The sequence below is a fragment of the Trachurus japonicus genome, chromosome 16 (assembly GCF_045865225.1).
Source record: "Trachurus japonicus isolate A0001 chromosome 16, Traja_1.0".
NCBI classification, from domain to species: domain Eukaryota; kingdom Metazoa; phylum Chordata; class Actinopteri; order Carangiformes; family Carangidae; genus Trachurus; species Trachurus japonicus.
Window position 1 is genome coordinate 27,083,674 of NC_140922.1, and position 23,096 is coordinate 27,106,769.

General features: G+C 43.5%; 1 protein-coding gene across 3 annotated transcripts in view; it reads left to right on the forward strand.

The window, feature by feature from the left end:
• vps13b (vacuolar protein sorting 13 homolog B) overlaps positions 1–23,096 on the forward strand; it is a 349,921-nt gene that overhangs the window by 194,165 nt on the left and 132,660 nt on the right. For all 3 annotated transcript variants that reach the window (XM_085802924.1, XM_085802922.1, XM_085802923.1), the window contains exon 32: positions 19,818–20,021. In XM_085802924.1, coding sequence (XP_085659050.1) covers positions 19,818–20,021 — 204 coding nt within the window. The remainder of the gene's footprint in view (positions 1–19,817; positions 20,022–23,096) is intronic.

Sequence of the window (23,096 nt, forward strand, 5' to 3'; positions counted from 1 at the left end):
TTGGGTCGCCGGGGCCCCCCGCCCACGGCTGCCACCCAAAACACACGGCACCTGCCCCCTATGAACCCTCCCGCGGGTGGTGGGCCTACGGGAGGGCGGGCCCACGTCGCTCGTTCGGGCTGCGCCCGGCCGGGTCCCGTGGGCCAAGACCCGGCCACCAGACGCTCGCCTGCGAGCCCCGACCCCAGGCCTGGCTCCAGGGTGGGGCCCCGGTAACGCCAGTCCGGGCGACGTACACTTCCTTGCTGTTTTCTTCTTCATAAGGGGCTTTGAACCGCTCTTTGTCTGACCCGTCACCTAGGACCTGTTTGCCTTGGGAGACCCTACCAGGGGCATTAAGCCCCGGACAACATAGCTCCTGGGATCATTCGGGTACTCAAACCCCTCCACCACGGTAAGGTGGCGGTTCAAGGAGGGGAAGTTGATTTTTAGTTGACCAGAATTTATTTTCTGTGTTACACATTTGTAACAGATTTTGTGATTTCTCCATGGATTATATAAAACAGTTAAGGTTTATTTGCCCCGAATGAGCTATTATGAGCTTGATCAAACAGATACATAATCTGTCGTCATTGAAATGATGAGTATAGTTTGACTTAGATTGACAGAGATGTCCAAAAACCCTGCCAGTAATGAAACCAATGGTTGTGTAGAAAGGGTTAAAGTGTCTGTTGAAGAAAGTTTCATAAAATGTTGGACAGAGCACATTTTATCCTGCTGACAGATGAGGGTTAAATTACTGGTTTAGTGTCTGAAATGACGTCATTCACTCCACATGACAGAGCAGACGTCCTGATTCATTAGTGATAAGAAGAATTCTACCTAATAATTTCCATTTTTATTATATCTATAAAACAGCTTTTGTACTTTTGAAACTGAGTTAAAGTTAAAGTTCAAACAATAAACGCTCCCCTGTAGAGTATTTTCTTCCTTTCCCTTTGGTGCCTGCTTGCATCCATGTGTCTGCACATGTTTTTACATTTGTGTGTAAGTGTACTGTATGTGTATGTGTATTTGTGTGTATGTGTGTGTGTATGTGTGTATATGTGTGTGTGTTTGTGTCTTAAAATATCCTGCACATTTCCCGACATCCCCACACCTAGATGACACAGCTCTAAATTCCATCACTAACTGGGTTACCTCATGGTCTGTCCGAGGGAGACTCGGGGAGCATCCTGCTGCCGCAAAATATGGGCTTTTTTTATGTGTGTGTGTGTGTGTTTTTTTGTTTTGATTAGTGCACATGCCTGTTTCTACGGCAACGGCAGAGAAGGCTGCTGTGTCAGTGGTGATGCAGCAGCGCCAAGTCAACATAACACTGCTGTATCGATGGACTCTGTTTCACTCCCTCCTCCTGTGTCTTTCTTTCTCTCATGCACTTTCCAAACTATGACTGCTCTCGCTCCAGCTCTTTCTTTTTTTTTCTTCTTCATCCCCCTTTTCTCTCTTAAATATTTCTTTCCTCACATCACATCACATGTTTGTTATGTTTCTGGTGTTTATAGCTGCTCTACCTGTTAAGCATTTCTGTTAGTTCTCCTTCCCTCCTTTCTGTTTTAATGTTTAATGTGCCTTTCCTGTCATTCTCCCTTTTTTCCGTTCTCCCTGTGTGTTTAAAACTTCTTTTTCACACTTTTATTCCATTATTTCTCCTCTCACCTTCCTCTGTCACATTTCTTCCCCCCCCTCTGTGTCTCCCTGTGTATTTGTTATTTCCTTCCTCTCGTTGGCTTCTCCTCTCCATCGCCTCAGTGTTGGTTTGACTGGTCCCAGTCCCAGCACACTGTGGTCAGTAAACCAGCCGCTCATTGCTGTTGAATGGCTGCCTGGTTAAACCCATATATATGTCCTCATAAGTGGTTGTGATGGGGATCTCCCCTCCACAGATAAACACAGCCTGCTGAAGCCAGGACCCTGCCTGTTACTAATAAAATTCCCTGGCAGAACATTACATGCACCCTTCTCCCACAGTAGCATCCTCTCTATGACAAGGGATGTGAGGATGGAGGAATAGAGAGATACAAGTCCCCAAAGAGGAGGGGAAAAGAGGAGATGCACTTTTTCTTTTCTTTTTTTCCTGCTCTAAGACGGTAGGAAAGAAAACACACCACTCACAGTGATCTCACCTGATGATGAGTAAGTGTTTTTCTCCTAATTGGACTCAATGTCACTGTTATGTTTGATATTACATCAATAATAATATGAAGTTAACCATTAACTTTGCAGCTGTGGTAAACTCCCACTCTATAATTTACACTTTATTTGTGAGAACGGCCATTAAATTGTTGCAAATGATGCAGATTTCAAGGGCTCTCCATAACATATGATCCACAGTTAAAACTTTTTCAGATACAAAGTAATTAGAATAAACACACACAGTACAGATGATATGTTAAACTGATTGTTGGGTTGACTACAGTGTGAACAGTTTTACAATCATGAGCCTTAGAGACAGATCTCACTGTTTTTTTTTTATAAGGTTTGTTCGTTGAACAGTAGAAGCAGGGCTAGCCTTTCCATTTTAATTCCTGTGAGGCAGTAGTAGCAGTGGTAGATGGCTGACGGTGGTTTGTGTAACAAAGCTGCTCACAGGCCTTCAGCACATCAGCTCCGTTCAAAGGTGCAAACCTGTCACAGCGTCAGCCGTCACCTCGGTAAATTCACCCGCGGTCACTGGAGTTCACATACTGCTGCTGCTGCTGCTGCCGCCGCCGCTGGTAGTAGGATTAGGAGACCCTGCGAGTTTTATGCATTATAATCTCTTGTCCTCACGTCGGGGAAAACTATGAATGATCCTCTCAGGCGTCTGTATGACAGCTGCAGCTCTCTTAGTTTCTTTTTCTTTTCATATGAAATGCCATTCTTTTTTTTTATATGCTCTTCAGCTGGTCCCCTTCTTTCATGTCTTTCTCCTCATCTTTCTTTTCCTCATAAAACCCCGAGTTCCCAGCAAATGATTCATTAGATGCTTCAGTGCACACTTGCCTCATCATTCACTTTAGTCGGCTGCCAAGTACCCCATTTCCCCGTTTGTTTACACCAGCAAAAAGTGTGCCGCTTTGGTTCGCTGCCGCAGCGGAGGAGAAGAGCTGCTCGGGGCCACACACAGTGACACCCAGGACCTACACTTATATACTCTGATTTAGGAGTTGCTTTAAAAACTCCCCTGGCTGCTGAGCACGGTTAATGATAAACTCCTCTCATAGGCGATGATGGCAATGAAGGTAATATCTGCATCGCCGGAATAAGTGTTTCATATAATAATATGTTTTAATTTGCCTGTATTTAGACGTACAGACACACATGTCAGGTTTTCAAACAGTAGTTGTGATCGAAAGTATGTCGGAAATGACTCCCTGCTGGTGTTGTGCAAAGGAACGTTATTGCAGTAAAAGTGGTGTCTGTGGGGGTGGACCAGCCAGACATGGGCCATTTGAAATAAAGTTCTCTTCATCTATTTTTGTCACGACTTTCAGGCTTTAAAAATATAATCAGAGGATTTTAATTCCACACTCTTGAAAGTCTAAATTTTGTCTTTTTGTGAAAATATGCCAGTGTGTCATTAACACAGAACTGTGGGCAAAAACCAAACCGAACTGAATAAATCTATTTAATTGCGTCGGTCCCTTTTTTTGGGGCCGAGTAGCCGTTCTGATCTTTTTTGTTGGTTTATGTGTGTGTATTGATGTCATTACTGCAGCTCTTATGACTCTGACTTAAGTATATGTTTTTACAAGAATTCACTTTTGATTCTACATGGTTGTCTTGAATGTGCATGTTAGTTAGGAGCGTGTTAAAGGCAAAAATGTTCAATCATCATAATGTAATCCAGTTGTCAATCGGAGCTTTTAGGGCAGAAAATGAGCAAATGGCACCGAGCCATGAGAATTTGTTGACCCTGAGCCAGCCAACAGAAGAGCCTCACAGCAGCAGACCCACCCAGCAGAGGTAGAGCAGCTAATAGTGTGAAAGATTTCATCAGTAAAGAGCGTCTCCGAGGGGATCCCAGAGCCTGTGCTTCATCCTTGTTGTTGCTCTGTTTGGGCCTTGGAGACGGAGGAAAGAGACATTCAGTTTGGATGATTAGCACAAAACCTTTCTTGCTGGACTGTAAATCATTTAGCTCCACTTTCTTTAATCCTCTCTTCTTCTCCTCTCCTCGGTTGCACACCCATGTTCTCCCGCTCTTCTCGGCAGAAAGAAGATAAAATAAGCAAGGATTTGAGGGTCAGCCAGAATAAACATTGTTTTTTGTCAGTCTAGCAAATGAAACACCTGGTGCTGGTCAATGCAGAGGACATATTTCACGGCGCCTTGACACTCGGGATTAATGCAACATCAAATTGTTTTAAAATGGGGACAGCCGCTACCCAGAGTAAATCATACGCCCCTTTTTATTAAAGTTTGCCCCAGAATTTATGTTTTAATTCAGACAGGATAGCCTGCACAGAGCTGACTGATGAGACTGGGAATGGGTTCATAAGGGCTCATGTTGAAACAGCCCTCAGACGATGTGTCGTAATATGAACAGGAAGTTTAGACTTAGCCACTGAATACTGCTGTTTGAGGTGGACCATTCCCCCCCGCCCCTTCACATTTTTTAGTTAGGTAAAGTGAGATTTGCCATTCTTTTCTGTGGGAACCAGTGTGATTGATAGATTTCTCTGTCTCCTAAATGACACAGTAAACACATCATGCAAGTAGATTTCCTGGAAAGGAAAGAGAAAATGCCATTTTTTCCTCTAAGAGAGAGTGAGACAGAGAGAGGGGAAGGGGAAGGCTTGGTTGGTTTGTGTTTGTGAAGCTAAAGTTACAAGAGCAGAACAGAGGAAACCAGATGAATGTTATAGTGGACATGATCACTGATCTGTGAGGCAGAGTACCTGACCGCGGTGTTCAGTCAAACCAGCCGCTCATTACGAGACCATCCGTCTTTTCTGAGGCCGTACTCCACGCTGTCCATGCTGACCACCAGCCATCCCTCTTTCTGTCCAGCTCCAGGCCTCTGAACAGATTATTTCAAGTAAAATCATATGAACACCGAGTCAAATCCATGATTTATAGACTGCATCTCCAGTGGCTCCACAAAGTGTTCCCTTCATTTTTTTCAGGCTCTATAGGTTCAGTTCTGAATAGTTAAAGGTGAAAGCACATTTTTAGAAATGTTAACAAAAGTTTTCAGCCCATTTTCAGTATTTTGAAGGAGTCTTCTTGTGCAAGTCTTTAAAAGCCATGCACACCTGGATTTAGGCACTTAATCCCTCTCTTCCTGACAGATACTCTGAAGCGCCCTCACATTGTGAATGGACAGTGTCTGAACTATCATCTTCAGATGTTCTCTGCTGGGCTTTACCAAAGCCACTCAGGGACAGTTATAGCATTATTTGCCAGACATAGTGTTTGCAGTCTTGATTTTTGGTTCATCACACCAGAGAATCTTCTTCCTTGTGCTTTGAGGTCTTTAAATGCAGTTTACAAACTCTAAGCAGGGTCTGCTATACTTCTAGTTTAGACACTCCACCATAAAGGCCTGACTGATGGAGCTCTGCTGAGATGGTTGCTTACAGTACAGTCGCGGTTCTTAGTCACCGTTGTTCAGTTTGAGCAGAGAATCAACTTTAGGATGAGTTATTGTGTGCAAAGCTTCAGAAATGGTTTGTTACCCTGATGTGTAATCTTCACAGAGCTCTTTCTTCTTCCTCTGGCCTTCATGTGTTGATTTGCAGTGGTTCTGTTGAGTCAATCCACAGGTGGATTCACATCTGGCCTGAAAAAGTTCAAAAGGTTTGTATACTTTTGGAAATGAATGAATAACTTCAGGAATTTGAACAACACTTTGTGTGTGTGTGTGTGTAATTGGTTCTTGCAGAATTTGATCCATTTAGTAACATTGTGTTGATACCTGCAGCAGACTGAATACTTCCTGAAGCCAAACTGTATTTTTATCTCTTCTCTTCTCTAACTCCATGTATCCTTCATTGCAGAGCTGTACACTTTGTGTTTAGCTGGCAGACTTGTGTACTGTATATGAGTAGGGAGCTGTATACAGCGTCTTGTGTGCTATGTTGTGGTGTCTGCTGACTTCTGTGTACAGCCTGTGGTTCATTCCATAAATATCTGTGGCCTCTGTGATGTTATTCTCAGGCCCTCTGCTCTGTGAGAAGATTGCACCACAACACTTGTATTCCTCGGCCTGCAGTTAGAGGTTTAGGGGGATTTGGAGAGAGAAAACCCCAGCCTGGGCCCTGCTATACATTTTTATGGCCATTTTTATGCATATGATTCCGATGTAGAGCGCAGAGAAAGGGGAGATGAGGGAAAGAAACGGGTATTAGGACTCACCACAGGGGAATCAAACAAGTAAACCACAACTTATTTTCCCCTCTCTTTTTTGGCTGGGAGCGGAGTGGCTGTTGGGACAAGTATTGTCGGTCCGTTTATCTTTGGGTTCACTGGTCCAGCCTGAAATATCTTAATAACTTTTGGATAGATATCTATGCAACTTGATATGGACATATATCATGTGAAGATGATGGATAACGGTCATTTGAGAATGCCTAAATCTTTCCTGAGGTCATTAAAACGGTTCGGTCTGTAATCATTGTCCTCGGGGGATAAATCCTGATGATTTTTATTAACAGCCACCCAGAGGCTGACGTTTTTATTTGTATGTTATATAAGTGTGCAAAAGCCTAAACAGCCAGAATATGAATCGTCCTTTTTTTTTTTTCTTTTTCCTTGTAACATCTGGCTTTGTGTTGCATTTAGAGCCAGTTGTGCTCTCTTTGTTTGGTGGCACCCAAGGTGACGGACCTTATTTGAGAGCTTCCGGGAAACTGCTCTTGTGTTTTGGCAAACTGCTGTCAGTCAAGCCGGGAGTACATGCTGACAGAGGCGAGAGGGATCACCCCTCAGCTGTCCTGCGCTCATAAAAAAAAAAGAAAAAAAAGGGCCTGATCCGGGGGTTGACCGCCGGCTGGCTGCAGGACTCCCGCCTCACAGAGTGGGCCTGCATACAGTATGTGTGTGTGTGTGAGAGAGAAAATGGTTTATCCTGAAGCAGGAAATAAGGCTTCTAAGAATACACCCATACCACCAACCTAGGAAGCTCTGTGCTCACCAGCAGAGTGTGTGTGCATGAAATTGTAAGTGCACATGTTCTGTGTATGTGCCTGTGTGTAGTTCGACCTCAGCCTTGTGCGTTATTATGTTTTAGTTCCTTTTCTCCGTGCTCATGACATGTTGATGTTCTGGCATCCTGTGCAGTTGGTTTGAAGCGCTCATTGAGCTGACAGGGAGAGACTGGCCAGTCACACAGCAGCAGCGTCGGAGGCCAGGTGGACTGTCAGGGGAGTTTAAGGAACAGTGGGAATAGTTACTTGACCGTCAGTGTGTCTCCACTTTGTCTAGTTTCTTTCTGATAGGGCGTCCATGGAAATAGCTGAACGTGAGCCACGCGTCTATACGCACAGCAAAAAGTCTGACATGATGTATTTGGAGGGAGAGTGAGTTGTTGGCAACTGTCTTCCTCAGCACTGAGGTTTTTGTGTAGTTTCAGCGTAGAGCTGTTACACTTGTAAGGAGTTAAGGTCTTTGGCAAATGCTACACAGTCTTTGCATCAATACAAGATTATAGCTATGGTAGTGTGTTATTGTATAGTAATGTTTTTACAGCAGAAATGGAAATGTATATGTTGAGTTTCTGTGTATAAACAGTTCTTTGTAAATGTGTCCTTTGTGTATATTTGTAAGTGTATGTCCACGTATTTGTGGTCACTAGTCTCCTGCCAAGCAGCATTTATCAGCAGGCTACACAGTAGAGCAGTGTGAGTGGTACAAGTATTACAGAGAGAAGAAGAGAGACAGGCAGCCTTAAGAAAGAGGGATCATGCAGATGCTTTCAAGTATCCACGTGTGAAGCCATAAGCTCTTCTTGTGGCTCTGGGAAGCCAATGAGAAAACAGTGGTGTAATTGCCTAATGCTCGTGTAATAAGAGGCACATTACAACCCTAGGAGGTCCAACCAGACATGAAAGCACCAGTGGCTGGCACTGAAGTGGCTCACAACCGTTTCTCTCCTCCTGGTCTTTACCAGTCACTCTGAACACAACAATTCAGTATATACATATATACTGTATATAGTATATACATTCAGTCTTATTTCACCTCTTTGTTTTTTTCCTGTGATGTTCTTGTGATGTTGAAGCAGTTACCTCTTAACAATCCATACCTATACACCTGCATTGACATTTAATGCATCTGATAAGGGTGTATGCTCCAGATGTTTGTGCCTTTTTGAACATCTGTATGGCATGATACAAATGCAGAATGCAGTATTTCCCTTTCCTACTGTACATGTTGCATTATACCTTTTTAGTCTAGATTAGTGAAGTGACCCACAGTTGGCACAAAGAACTCACAACATCTTGCATCCATAGGGTCAAGATCAGCAAACTAGCAGTGTGTGAGGCTGAAGCTTTACAACAGAGTGCATTGGTGTGTGTGTGTGTGTGTATATACTGTATCTGTGTGTATGTGTGTCTGCGTGAATGTCAGTCATGTTACTTCAGCTGCAGGTTTGAGAGAGAACCACAGAGGGAAATGTGAAGCCACCGTGTAGACAACTCTACTGCGGTGGTCCCCTTTCTTCTCTCCACTACTTACCCCACACACACAAACACACACACACACACACACATACACAACAGACCTTCAGTCAGCACCCCACCCTGTCACTTTATCATCGCACGCATGCACGGCTATAGTTACGCACATAAGCGGGACAAAAAAAATGATTAACTTGAGCAAATATGCTTTGCACCATATATATATTATATATATATATATATATATGTTTTTTTTCTTCTTTATTTCTGAAATGAAATGTCCAACTGTTGGCAAAGACCTCCCTCCATTCCTGAGTGATGACGAGGAGCCAGTGTTTAAAGAATCATTGTTCCCTCCTTGATATTTTTCCACCCGCTCTTCAACGGCAGAAGCATTTGAAGAGCTTTGAACCGACTTTTTTTTTTTTTTCTCACACTCTCACAGGTCTCACATTATGTGTAGCCTGGTAATGGACTGACATTATTAGCATTTTAAAGCCACATAAGAGTGTTTTTTAAGGAGAGGAGAGGAGAGGAGGGGAGGGCTGGCTGGGAGGCTGGAGGGGGAGAGATCCAGCTGACAGGCACATGTTGGAGACAGAGCGTTCACACATCACAACCTGACATGTCGCACACACAACACATTGTGCATCCCTGTTTACTCTGCTGTATAAGTACAAACCAACAGTTCACTTGCATATTAAATAAGAGAAACATTTTAATATCAGTTTACTGCTCTTTATCTTTGAATCCTTAACAGCTTAACTTTGATCCACTTGTGCTTTTTTTGTGCCATGAATTCATTTTCCCCTCTGCCCGTAATTAATTCCTCTTCCTCTCCACCCGGCCCTCGCAGACCCGGTCCAACTGTTCATTTAATGCCTGCTTTGTATTACTCCCCAGTCTATACATGATTCAGACATCATGTGTCCCCACAACACACTTCTCCTTTTCTCCTCCTCCGCCCACGTGCCAAGTCATCACACAGGATGTTGTTTCCTGTCTTTCCCTTACCTTGTTACCCTCCCTTTGCTCTTTCCCCTTCTCCTTTCTCTCTTTCTCTCTTTCTCTCTCCTCTGCCCTGTTCTGCTATTGCTTTCCATCTCACCCCCTCCTCCTCCTCCTCCCCTCCTCCCCTGTCTGTCCCCTAATCTCCCTCTTCTCTGCAGGATGTTGTTGAACATTTTCTACATCTGCCCTCTCCTGTTCCTCACCTCCCACTTCAGTTTGCTCTCCTTGTTGCTCTCATCTGTCTCTCTCTGGTCAGTTCACAGGATGCTGCGCAGCATTTCCTGCCACCAGGGCCACAGGAAAGAGGCTTGTTTGATGTACCATCTCCTCGTAATTTTTTACACCTGGACTGTTTGCGATACAGATTTTTTTCTGCTCAACAGAAGCACAGCTCATTCTCCTTCCTTCCCTTCTTCCTTCCTTCTTTCCTTCCTCGCTTCCTTCCTTCCTTCCTAGTCTCTCGCTGCAGCTTCCAGCTACACAAAATGCGTTTTTGTTCAATATGCTTTGAAGACCTAAGGGGGTATAAACTTCCATGCCACAGAGGCACGGGGGGTTGTCGTATTCTCATCTCTAAGTTCCCTCTAATAAATCCAAGGCCCGGTCCCGTTTGCCAGATCAATGCAGACACTGCTGCAGCTCTGTTTTTGCTTTTATTATTTTTTTGCCCCCCCCACCCCCCCTTTTTTTTCTTCTATCCATTTCTTTCTCTTTGTTTTTTTCCCATTAAAGGTTCTCAGTGCCTGCAGCTGTTTGGAAGGTTGGTCAGAAGTTTTGGCATTGTGTTGCTTGAATGCCATATTTTCACAGCACTGCCTGTTTAGAGTTGTGGTTTTGTCAGGAGCCTGGCCCACAGAGGCCACTTCCTCCTCACTGTTCTGGAGTCGATGTACCAAAACACTGACTGGCAGCGGAGGAGATGGGAGAAAAAAGAAGAAGAGAAAAAAAAAAGAATAAGATGTTATGGATGGGGAGGGGAGATTGAAGGAGAAAACTAAAAGATGAGTAGAAAGTTATTGTGGTGGGAATTTTACAAAGAGGATTTTTCGATATGATATAATAAAAGAGAACATGTGAAACAGGGAACAGAGGTGAGATGCTGCAGCAGGAAGCGATTGAGGGAGGTTATCTCCCTCAGAGACACACATCTTAATAATTTCTATCATTATATTTCATTGAGGTTTCTCAAAAGCTTTGAGCGCTGCTCCCTAATTACAACGATTCAATCTTTCCACTCATTGTGTGTCTCACAGCAGTTTCCGCTTTCCTGTCTGTCGCTTTTTATGACTTTCATCTCCCACAGCATCTCTCTCCCTCTCCATTTTGTGGTTCTCACATTCTGCATGGTTCTTCCTCCTTATTGGAACAGGGTGCAGTGCCAGAAAACAGCCCCAAAACAGCCAGACTCGGACTGATTCCTAGAGAACACTGTCATTCCACATGTAAAGTGTGACAGCCTCCAGATGAGGCTGATTGAAAGCAGCCTTTATTCCAGTCCTGGCCTGATGAAGCTCTCTGATATGCAGCCATTTCAAGCAACCTGTTAGATAGTTATGGTGGTCTTTCCAGCTGCACCTATATCCTCTTTATGTGACATCTCTGTCCGTCACCAATCTGTGTGGTCAGTTTATTTCCATACGGGAAGTGAGGAGGACGCACGTTGGATCATTTGACTTGCAATTAAAGCAGAGGAGCTGGTGTGATGACATGCAAACTATTCTGATGACACAGTCTGATACAACAGGAATTAGTGATCTTTGGTAGTGATTAGCGTTCATGTGTTTTGAGGAATTATAGAGAGATTGTTTCTCTGCTGTGGATCTCTATGGTGACAACCCCATCAATGAAGCATTTATCTGCTTTGGATACCTTCTATCTTCCGAAGAGGAATAACCCAGACAAACCATTCTGGCGTATTACATTAGGAGCAGAGATATAAATGATCAAAATGAGCAGAAAGCGTCCATCATTAATGTTGGACCGGTAGCACCTTTTGCTCTTCCTACAGGCAAGTCCAAACATCTGCTGGGAGCGAACGTTGATTACATTCATCTCAGTCTGCAACGTTAACCTCACCTCTTATACTTCAAGTGTATTTGTGCTACATTTACATTTCCTTTCCTGTTGAGTTTAATTTAAAGCTCCTCTCCTTTTCCATATCGTTACCTTTTCTCCGTTCTCCCCACCCCTCTCCCTTCCCCATCAACATCAACATCAGTAGTGGAGTTAGATAAGCAGCACACAGAGAGAGTTCACTCCCCCCGTGTGCTTTCCTCAGATAGAGGGGGAAAAAGGGGGGGAAATCTCTCATACAGAAATGTCACTCTGTATAAACACACTCAGCGGTGTGGATGAATGCAAGATCCGCTTCAGAATTATAAACACTGGCTCCGCAAGTCGTTCACAGAGGAGGAAGAATTAGCTGATGTAGGAAGCATGTGTGCCCCAGATTATTGTAATTATTTTATGCTGTTTTTCCTTGCTGACATAAAAGCATTTGGACACTATCTCATGAGAAAGTGGTTGTAGTCCTGTTGCAGTCTTGGGCAACACCAGGGGTTTCTAATCTGCTCTCATATTCTCAAAGTCCAACCTGTCTCTCCTTAAAGCCTGTGATTTAGACATAAGTTTTTAATTCCATTATGTGGGAGCTTCCAGCAGCAAGTCATTGTATTGTATTTTGTTTCATTCTGCCTCTTTTTTTTGTTTGCTGGAAGGAAATTTGAATTAGAACAAAATGTTGTTTAAGGTCAAGGCAAACGTCAACAAGAAGGACCTACTGTTTTAGCTATCTGATTACATGTTTGTTCAGCCTGTCTGCTAAACCTGTAGCATACATTAACCTAATCAAATATGGCCATCATTTGCCTGACTTTGTTTAGGAAAATTGTCATTCTTTATCCAAAGAGGGTTGAGGCCTTGATATGTAATTTGGTTGCTTTAAACATTTGTCAGAATTCAATAATTGCTGTAAACAGAGTGTAATCAGCTTCAAAGCACTCTGCCAAAGCTCCCCTCGTTTCACAGATAAAAATGAGCATCTTCAAAAACACACACAACGCGTTTGTCCGTGCGTACACTAATGTGAACCAGCTTGGCAACGCTGAGCCGCTTAATCAATATCAAGTGGAAAAAACAGTAGTGGTTCTTGCTGTTGGATCCATAAAGTGAGCCTAATTTTACAGCTCCATAAAACACCCTCCTTGCCAGAGCATGAATTGAACAATTTATGTGCAGAAGTAAATCACAGGGAATGTTCTTCTTGGTTTTCAAACTCATATCATAGAGTGAACGTATATTGCATGTGCCTGTGTGCGTGTGAGCGTTTTATTTTTAATGCATTTTTAAAGTTTTGCCACAGATTTCTCCAGTATTTACGTTTGCTTTTATTCCTGTTATAAGATCTGGGAAGGTTCAGAGGAATACGCACTGCACTGTACCACGACTTGATATATTTTCTGACAGTATGAATATGTGTCATATAAGGGGCAGCTGTACAAGTATTGCTCATACTGTATCATCAGTTATCATTAATCCGCTTCCAGCTGGTCTGGGTCCGGGGTGATTCAGACTCCCGTACGTTGCAGTCGTAGCTTTTGTTCGCTTCGGGGGTTTTGTCAGTCACCAGTGAACACACACAGCGTGCGTGCAGCCAGATAGCACGGACCAAGGGGTTTGGATTTAAAATCTTCTTCCAACAAAAAGATTATTTTCCTTTAATTAGTGTAAAAGTAGCATTGAGGTATGTGTCTGATCTACTTAAGTCTGATGAGAATGACGAGGGCAGAGCAGATCCTTGACCTCCTGTGCCATGTTCCCTCGCCGCAGCCAGTTATGAATAATCTATTCCATGCGTGTTTAGCGATTAATTAGAGATAAGGCCTCGCAAATTAAGATGGCGGTGAAATTACATCATCGTGAAATTGCTTGGTGGGGACACAAATCTGGTTTCAATCTGAGGCCTGAGGAAGTCGGAGAGGCATTCCCTTCACACCTCTGCATCAGGGACTTGTTGCTAAAACTCTGCCTGACATGTTTTATAAAAGCAGCATTATGTCCATTTTCACAGCAGGGAGGAAGCATTTCAAATCTGTTAGTGCAAACAGAGGAAGTGATTTCACAAGCACTGGCCCATTCAGTTCCATGGGAAAAATGGTAGCTTTGTTCTGCAGTGACACGCACACAAACACACACACAGTAATTCTCAGCAGCAACTTGAAGTGCGTATGTTGTCGAAGAAGATCTAAGACAGACTGATGCACTCTCACACACACACATGCACACACACACAGACAAACCTGTCAGCGATTTCTCAGCAGCAGCCACAGTTTCAGTTGTTTCACAAATGAGGATTCAAGGAGCCCTTTTCAGCGGATCCATTACAGATGTACCTACTGTATGAAGGAATCCAGTGAGAAGCCGGTGCCCTTAAAAAGCCAGAGAATTACTGTCCCTGTTACTCAAGAATGTTCCATGCTTAGAGCAACATGCAAGCAGAAGCAGAGGAGAGGAGCACAGTTAAAGCTAAACAGACCAAGTGTGTGCGTGCGTGTGTGATTGTGTATGTGTGTGTGTGTGTGTGTGTATGCATATTTAAGGCGAAACAGAACAGAAGCAGTGGGGATGAGGAGGACATCTGTGCCATTAGTTTGACGCAGATTACTTCAGACTGAATCCTAACTTGTGAGTTGCATCAACAGGCTGACTGATGCACCGCCAAAGGATTTGTGATATTAATATGACTGTAAAAATACTTTTTGATATAATAATGTGTTAATAAATGAGCCAGTGTCCACCAGTGTGGTTAAAGCCAAACTGTATGTATGTTTGCACTGTGCACAATGAATCATGGAGTATGATGAAGGATTAGCACTTTAATTTGTATAGTCACTGGCATGTGTGAATTGCATGAAGCGCACCAGCTGAAGCCAAGGGAAATATCTGTACAATCTTCACACATGGCTTCTCTGCAACAATGATGCAAGGAGCAGGTTTTGAATTAGCATGATGAGTCCTATAAATTATACAGGGCCAAGACTGACATCTTTAACAGGCCGTCATGGTGTGCACATGGTGAGCCGGTTTCTGCAGAGCTGAAGGCCTCGGACGCAGAGCCTTGTTTATTACATTATAACTTTTTTCTGACATGTAAACTGCATGGGAGATAAATGACTCCTGTAATTAAGATATGTTGAAATCAAAGTGCAAACACTGACTTTTTGGTATACACCATGTCATTGTAAACAGAGGGGCTTCTTCTGTGGGATTTTCCTCTCAGCTTTTCACTATCATGTACTGTACCTCTTGTCATGAGGGTGGTATGAGCGTGAGCGAAGCCCTACTTGTATTGTATATAGAAGTAATAGTTTCCTCTATAGAGCTTATGTAAATACGATATAATTGGTCGAGTATGAGTGTCTTAAAGTGCAATCAGTCTAATGAATAACAGGCTTCTGTTGGGAGCAGCTCTGGTGATGAGTAATGCTGTTAGTAAAGGCTTCAAAAGAAAACATGATTGAGTTTTTGTCATGGGAATTTGTCAGGACATCAAAGACGAGACGACGCAGGAAAGTGGCAATTTATGTTTATAGCGTATTGTCCCAGCGAAGAAGAAAAGAACAAATAAGGCCCACAGATAGGAGTTGTTATAGCTGGCTTAAATCACCCACAAGTAAGTCCCTTGTTATTGCCAAGTGACAAATTTAGAGCACTGTTACAAGTTTGTTGTCTTGGATATTTTGTTGTTTTTGTGAGTGTGTTTGACTTCTGTTGAAAAAGCTCCAGTCTTCAAAAAAAAATAAAAAAATAAATCATTTTAGGTGCAGCAGCAGCAGCAGCAGCAGCATTTAAAAAAAACAACAACTTTGAGGGACTGGGTCTTATTCTGCTGACTCGCCTTGTTCCACAACATCATTTTCCCTTCTCACTCCACGGGCTGCTCAGCATTTCTAATTCAGAGCCTTAATTACTGTAATTGGTAGATGCAAATTAACAGCAATTGGACTTGACTGGGGTCATAAATCCACAGCTCAGAAGTTGCCGAATTTTCTGGCAATCCAGCGCGGACCACCGTAGACAGGGGCGCTTAACTTACTAAGTAATTGCAAGTTTCATGAATCATAATGCTTATGAATTCCCCCTCGGCACACACACACACGCAGACCCAGTGGGACTCGGCTTTAAGCCGCTGGGACTCGTGGTGAACTGATTGAGGAGCCACTGTGCAGCATTGGGCCCCCCCACCCCCTCCACAAACGCAATTACCACAGAGGAGGTTCTGGGTGCTAATGGCGTTTTGCTTAATAAGGTTTGGAGCCACACAGAAAGAAATATCTAAAACCTCAAATGAACACTTTTCTTCTTTAGAAATTTATAGAAACCCTCTGCCCCTTGGATGTTACTTTGAAAAAGTGGTTTAAAACAAATGAAATGACACAGCAAGACACGCACCGTTAGTGTTTCCCGTTCAAATATACTTCAGCTGGGGTCTGCTCAAAACAAAGGACATGGAACTGAAATACAGCACATCTTTGTAGAAACCTAATTCAGCTTGACTTGGCCGAATTAAGCCTGAGATCTCAATGAAATTTCTTCTGGGTATATATATGTTCAACCAGGAGAGCAGAAGCAGAGGGCCTCATATGCACACATATGCACATTTACATACCCCCCCTCCTCTTGCCTTATGTTGAACGTGTAACCAGACATATATTGTATGTGATTGTTGAGGAAATGAAGTGAAAAACAGGTCCGGGGTTGCGGGTTCAGGTTGCGGGTTTCAGAGTGACGAGATCCAGAAGCCAGCGGCGCTTGGTATTACCCCGGTGCTTCCTGCCCCACTGGCCTGGATGGGGAGGGTGTGGATTGGTGGTTTGAGAGAGAGCAAGAGAGAGGGAGGAGGAGGAGGGGGAGGAGGTGGTGGAGGAGGAAGGCCATTGAAAGCCAAGAGCCGTGATACACCGTGCCCCACAGGATCCCCTCGGCAGGCAAGAGGCTTTAACACAGCCCACAGCTCCCACACTCCTACCATCAAGCCATGAACCTCAACCAGATCCCCTTGTGGTTTATTTTACAACCTTGAACCACTGTTAGCCTTCAAAACCTCAGCATGGTAATCAGGCTCTCCCAAGATTCCACTTTCGCTCTTTCTCAACAAACGCTTTTACTTATTTACCCACTGGCTCTGCTCAGTGTGACTTTGTATCCGTGTTACACTCTGACACAATATTTTGCTATGTTATTTTTTTGCACTTTTTTCTTCTTTCACTTCTCTCTTATCGTGCAACTTCTAAACTCCCAATCTGGATGTTATTTCAAAGTTATGTGCAGCAGCGTGCAGAGTAAAAAAAAAGAAAAACCTTCTCTGGTTACACCACCGTGGCATGGAGCAACATCGTGCCTACTTGAGCTTATTTGTTGGTTATCAGTGTAGCAATACATAAACATGGGCGAATGTGTGTGTGTGTGTGTGTACGATTCCTTTTTCCCACTCCAGCAAACAGGCCACGAGTCTGCAACACGTTACACACATGGTCTTGCCACACATCTACCTAATAACACAAATCATGACTGATGCTCTGCCCAGCACACACACACACACACACACACACACACACACACACACAGACCAAAAGAATGCTAAACAGAAGAACATAACTTGCAATTAATTGCCCATTTGTACATTTTGTCTGCGTATCTTCCAGAGGAATTTTGGAACATCTTTATTTTTTTTCTCTCCCCTCCTCGGTGATGAAGTACCAGTAAATCGCTCTTTCCAAAAAAACCTGCATTCTAGATACATAGCGCTGCCATGTCTTGACTATTTTGTCTGCCGTTTCCCACTGGAGGGCTTGAATTAGATGGAGGCTTTGACTTTGAGCCATAATAATGTTGGATGGGAGCCCTCATATTTCAGCTCTGATGCGAAATCGGCCCAGTGGCTTTTCAGAGTCAAATTGGATTTAAATTGTGTCAGAAGAGGGAGAAATGTTTTTTAAAATAATAGCCATGAATGCCATGAAACAGCGCGTTCTTGCTGCAAGAGCTTTTGATCCATTTTTATAAATAGCAGAAATTTGTCGTAAAAAATAATGTTTCTGTGGTCTTTTCCTGCAATTAAAATACGGTTGGCTCAGGAACAAGGGCAGAACTAAGTACTTGTGTTTGAGGAAAATTTCTCTCTCTCCCCCTCCCAATCGGAGCCCCCTCCTCTTCCACCACCACCGCTGCCGCCGCCTGGACTTCCTCAGCTGCGAAAGCATGTCATGTACCATGTCACCACATGGCAGTGGCGGGCAGATGTCTGATAATGGCAGAGCCAGAGACCCAGCAGAAGGTTGCGTTCCACCTGCCTCGCTCTGTGTGTTTTCACTTCATCTGTGCGTACGTATACTGTACACGCCTGGGCAGACTGAGTGCCATGTTTTCCCGAGGCTCTTCTCCGAATTCCTCTCGGCCAAGCGGTGTGGTCTTTAAAATGACCGATCAGATACGTCAAACCACCAGTGTTTTCCCCCCTCGACATGTACAACAAGAAAATCTGGCTTCAATTATTATTGCACCCCTAGGGGAACTTCCAAAATTCCTCCCTTCCTCATTTGTCAGAAATGAAGCTCTTGTTTCCTGTGATTGGCTGAAATATGTCTTTTGATATTAAATCACACTGGTTTCCACTGGCTACATGACCAAGACAAATGTTTATCATATTTATTTATGTCATTGGAGATGACCCTGCTGCTCAGCAATGCAGAGGACTTGGCTGCAGACTCCCATGTTATGTTGATTATGAGTAAGAGAGTCTCCTAAATAAGCTGAAGTTAAGAGATAATTTGGAAAGCACATGAGGTAACTGTGGTTTGTTTAATGTGAAAAATACAGTTTGGGGTTGGAGAGGGTGATGGAGGTACTGTTACAAAAGCCCTAATGAATCTAGACTGACACATCCCACCCAAATCTTACAGGGCTCTTGGTTTGATTTATATTATAGTCTGTTGATAAATGTGGTTCCAAATGTTGATTAAGGATCTGTTTCACTTGTTTGTATGTCAACAAATCCAGCTAAATCCAGTTATGCACCTCTGATCTCCCATTGCCATTGTTTTTGTACTTGGTGCTTATTGTCATAACATCACGCTCTGGTAGAGGCCGCTCCAGTGTGGCTACGGAGGGAGAAACGCTATATGAAAATTGCCATTGACGTTGCCGAAACAAATAAAACTACTCATGCAGCCACTACATCTGTAGCCATTTTAAGCCCTTATTTATACCATTTAAGCTCTCATTTGAATTCACCAGCACAAATAAACATATCATAACGAACCGAAAGCCCTGATGTCATGCGCAGATGTTGAATTTTGATTATTCCTGTTGCCTCGTGAATTCGTCAGGATCTTGTCTCTCAAAGGCAAAATAGATGACATCACTTTTTCTTGGCGCTGATGGGACAGTTTTACTCACTTGACTGTAGCAGTTCAGAGACCGCGCTGCCCACTCCTGACATATCTCTACATCTCTTCTACCATATTACAGCTTGTGTATACTGTACTGTAAGAGAGTCCTGTGTTTTCTGGAGACAGAAATAGAAAAAAAGGAGAAGTAAGCAGTAAGATCTCCGCTTCCCAGACCACTGTGGCTGCAAGCCAGGGGGTTTAGGCAATGTTTACTGCTAATGATAAGCTGGCATGAATCAGAACTTTATAAAAGGCAAAATTATTTCACCTGAGTCCTGAGGGGTTATTTATCTGAGGTCTGGCCGTACAAGCACCACAGACTTTGATTTAGTCATAAATCATCTTGTAAGAAACTTGTGCTACTAAACCACTGAGCAGGCGAGGGGGGAAGAAAGAAGTCAGTAGTGGTTCGGGCCTCCTGCCAGAACCGCTTTACTGGCTCAGCATAACAGACTACCTGGTCTGTTGCTGCCTGCTGGGGTCATGTGCTTCATTGTAATTGACTGTATAAAGTACAGCCTGATCCAACCTGACCCTGACAACAATAAATAAAAACCTGTTCATGTTTTATACATTTAGTTTACTTGGACCTGGACACCTGCTCGTTGAATGAGGCAGCGCAGCCTCCTACACTATGTTGTCAACAAGATACACTTTCTCAGAGATCTAAGTCTCGCTGCATGATTTGTGAAGTGATTTGACTAAATTGCCTTTTCCCTCTCTCTTCTTCTTCCTCTTCTTCTTCCTCCAGACGTGCGCTGAACCTCGGCATCCTGCGTGACCCGGGCTCAGAGGTGGAGGATCGTCAGTACCAGGTCGACCTTCAGTCCATCACCATCGGAACAGCTCAGTGGGAGCAGCTCAAGCCGGAGAAGGAGGGAATCAAAGGAGGCGTATCAGCGGAGAGCGAGAGGAACTCCCAAAACCCAGCGCTGGAGTGGAACATGGCCAGCAGGTCAGGACTCACCTCGCTGGTCACATCTTCACTGTCAGGGGAAGACGCAAGATAACTCATGTTGTTAATATCTACCAATATGTTTACCAATGTGGTCTCCTCTCTGATGTTGTCTCTCTTCGTCCTTCAGCAGCTTTTAAACCTTGAAAACACTTTTTTTTCCAGATGTTTTTGCAAACTTATTCCACAATCTGAGAGTCACTGATAAAACCAGTCCCATCCCAAAACGTATCTGCATGTCTGCCTTATGCTGTAAGCAGGAACAAGTTGTTTGCTAAGCCGAGCTTTCCTAATCAAATCATGTTGTTGGGTTGACCCACCACTTTTGATCCAGAATGAAATATCTCTTCTCATATTAAAGGAGAATTCCAGCCATTTTTGAGTTACACCATGGGTACCTGGCACCCAGGATAGCAAAAATAAATGGTTAGAGATATTATGGACATTACCACTGCACTACTCGACCGTTTATTTTTGTAAAGAAATCATGACAACAAGAAAAAAGTGTTTGTTTCTGTGGCGAGGAGAGCAGGCGCTCTGCGATCGAATAGTAATGTCTTTCCAGGATGTTTCAGAGTTCGGCTGTCTGAAGTGAGTGGCTACATGCAAAAACACAAAGTTTATTCTGTTTATACTGTACACTATATGAGTTCAGTGGTGTCTCGTAAGGATTCGAGTCATGTACCATAGATATTTGATTGTTTTTTGAGTGTTTGTTGTGGTTGAAAGAATTGCCCCCATAGGTTAGCGTTGTCGCTATCCCGAGCGCCGTCTAGCCATGGTGTAACTCCGGTTTGCCTGCATCAATTTTAGTCGTGTTTTTTGCTCCCCCCAACACTGGGTGACCATCAGGACAACGATTTAGGGGTCAAAAATGACCGGAATTCTCCTTTAAAACGGGTTGCCACAACAGTTTTTACTGTACAGACGTTCATGGTTCCCAGCAGATGAATACTAACGGCTCTGCTGATCCTCTGACCTCTGCCTCTGCTCCGACGCCACCAGCCGCTCCGATATTTTTACCTGTCACGGGAAATATCTCGACATCTGCAAAATGGATTGGCGCGGGGTATTATACAGCAATCAGTGAGAAAAACACACACACACACAGACGTTAATGGTTTCCAGTCAATGTGTCCTAATGACTTACAACTATGTTACATAAAGCAAGTGGATGGACAACAGTGGAGTTTGATAAACTCCTCATTGAATCATCACAGCCTTTGTCAGGTGTTGTGTGATCTGCTGTGACCGTCCCATAATTTATCTCATCAGTCTTAGTGTGGGAGCAGCATGCATTTATTGAGTTAGCTCCCTATCATGGAGCCTCCATGCACAGTCATAATTACAAACCCTGTCATTTTTTTATAGACTCGGGAGCTAAAACAAGCATGAGTGTAACAGCCTGTTTGGCCCCACATCCTTTTTTTCCACTCATGTTTTGAGAGGGAACAGGCCCAAAACTCACAGAATCACAGGCAAAGAGTCCAGATTTGTTCCCTGTCAACTAAAAATAAGCCTCGTGGAAGAATGCAGTACAAAGTCAACACGGGTCTGATTGAGACTGAGAGCTCTCAGGTCAGAGAGAGAGAGAGAGGCTGGCTTAGATACTCACACCTCTCACACGACAAACTCAAGCGCACACACGCACACACTCACACACTCACAAAAACCCTCATTTATATTCATTATGAACACAATTTTCTTAACTGTGTTCTACATGCACATACAGAAAGAGAGAGAGAGAGACTATGATAGTGTTTGGAGCCCTGCCAGGAAAACACAGACGGCTGCTGTTGCTGGTGGTACTAAAGCTGAGCCCTCAGCTCTCAGACTGCAAAAAGATACTTTATTGTGACAGCCACTCAAGATTTATTTAAGGGAGACCCCGTTCTTACAGTTTCTTCTTCCTCTTTGGGCTCCAGCCACTGTATGCCTTTTAATAAAGGCAAACAATACGCTTAAACACTAAAAACTGTCAGTCGGTTAACCTCTTCTTGGTCAAAAAAATGTTAAAATGTGGGAAACACTGGGAATAATTTAATGCCACGTTACAGTGTAAGTGCTGACCACAGTTTTTAAATCGAGCGTGTTCACCTGAAGTAGATTACAGGGCCGGCGGCAACATAAAACATCACACTAATAGGATATAACGTTAATTTAGGAAACCTTTTTGAAGAAATCGGACACGCTCGGGTGCAAAAGAAATAATATTCACCTGTCTGAACAGCCACGAAATATCAGGTCACGCCTGACACATTCCTGCTGTAGGGAATAAACACACACGCTCTTAGGAGGAGGAAATTCCTTGAGGAAAATCACAGTCCTTTTTTTTTTCCCTCTTTGGGCAGATTTGGCCGCGTGCTCCCTGATGCAGGCTGCTGATTATGATACAGAGCCACCACACGTAATGACACAATTGCAGCTGCAGATGACAGACATCCACAAAGTGCATTGCTTGTTACAAATAACACAGTTTTCCATGAAGATGCCCATGAGGAATTTGTTGAGAGCTGAGAGCTGCATGAAACTTTCTATGCAGGTGAAACGCTGTGTTAAAAACAAAAAATCTTAAAGGGATAGTTCAACATTTTGACAAATTGGCCCATTGCCATAATCCCTGTAGTTTTAGGAGTAGGTTTGTTACCTTTAATTGTCAGTGCAAGCTATTTTTAGAACGGTGGAGCAGAGCCGTGAGCTGCTCAGAGCTACGCTATGGAGGCTAATGGGATTTCTTGGTTTCCCTCATCAAACTCATCAAATACACAATCCAACAACTCCAAAACGCTCTAGTGGACATGTTGTGACCTGCACATTCACCACGCTATGAGATAATAACAGAACATTACGAGACAGAGTTGTTTTCGAGGTAAATTCATGCGAAACTACTGATGCGTGTTGCCTTTGAGGCAGTTTTCCGGCAAGCAGTCTCTGTGTTTGAATAATGCAAATAAAGGTAACAAACCTCCTAAGACTATAGGGATTATGGCAATGGGCCAATTTGCCAAAAATGTTGAACTATCCCTTTAACTTGTAGTTTTTATATCATGCTCGTTGAACCAAAATGACTCTGAA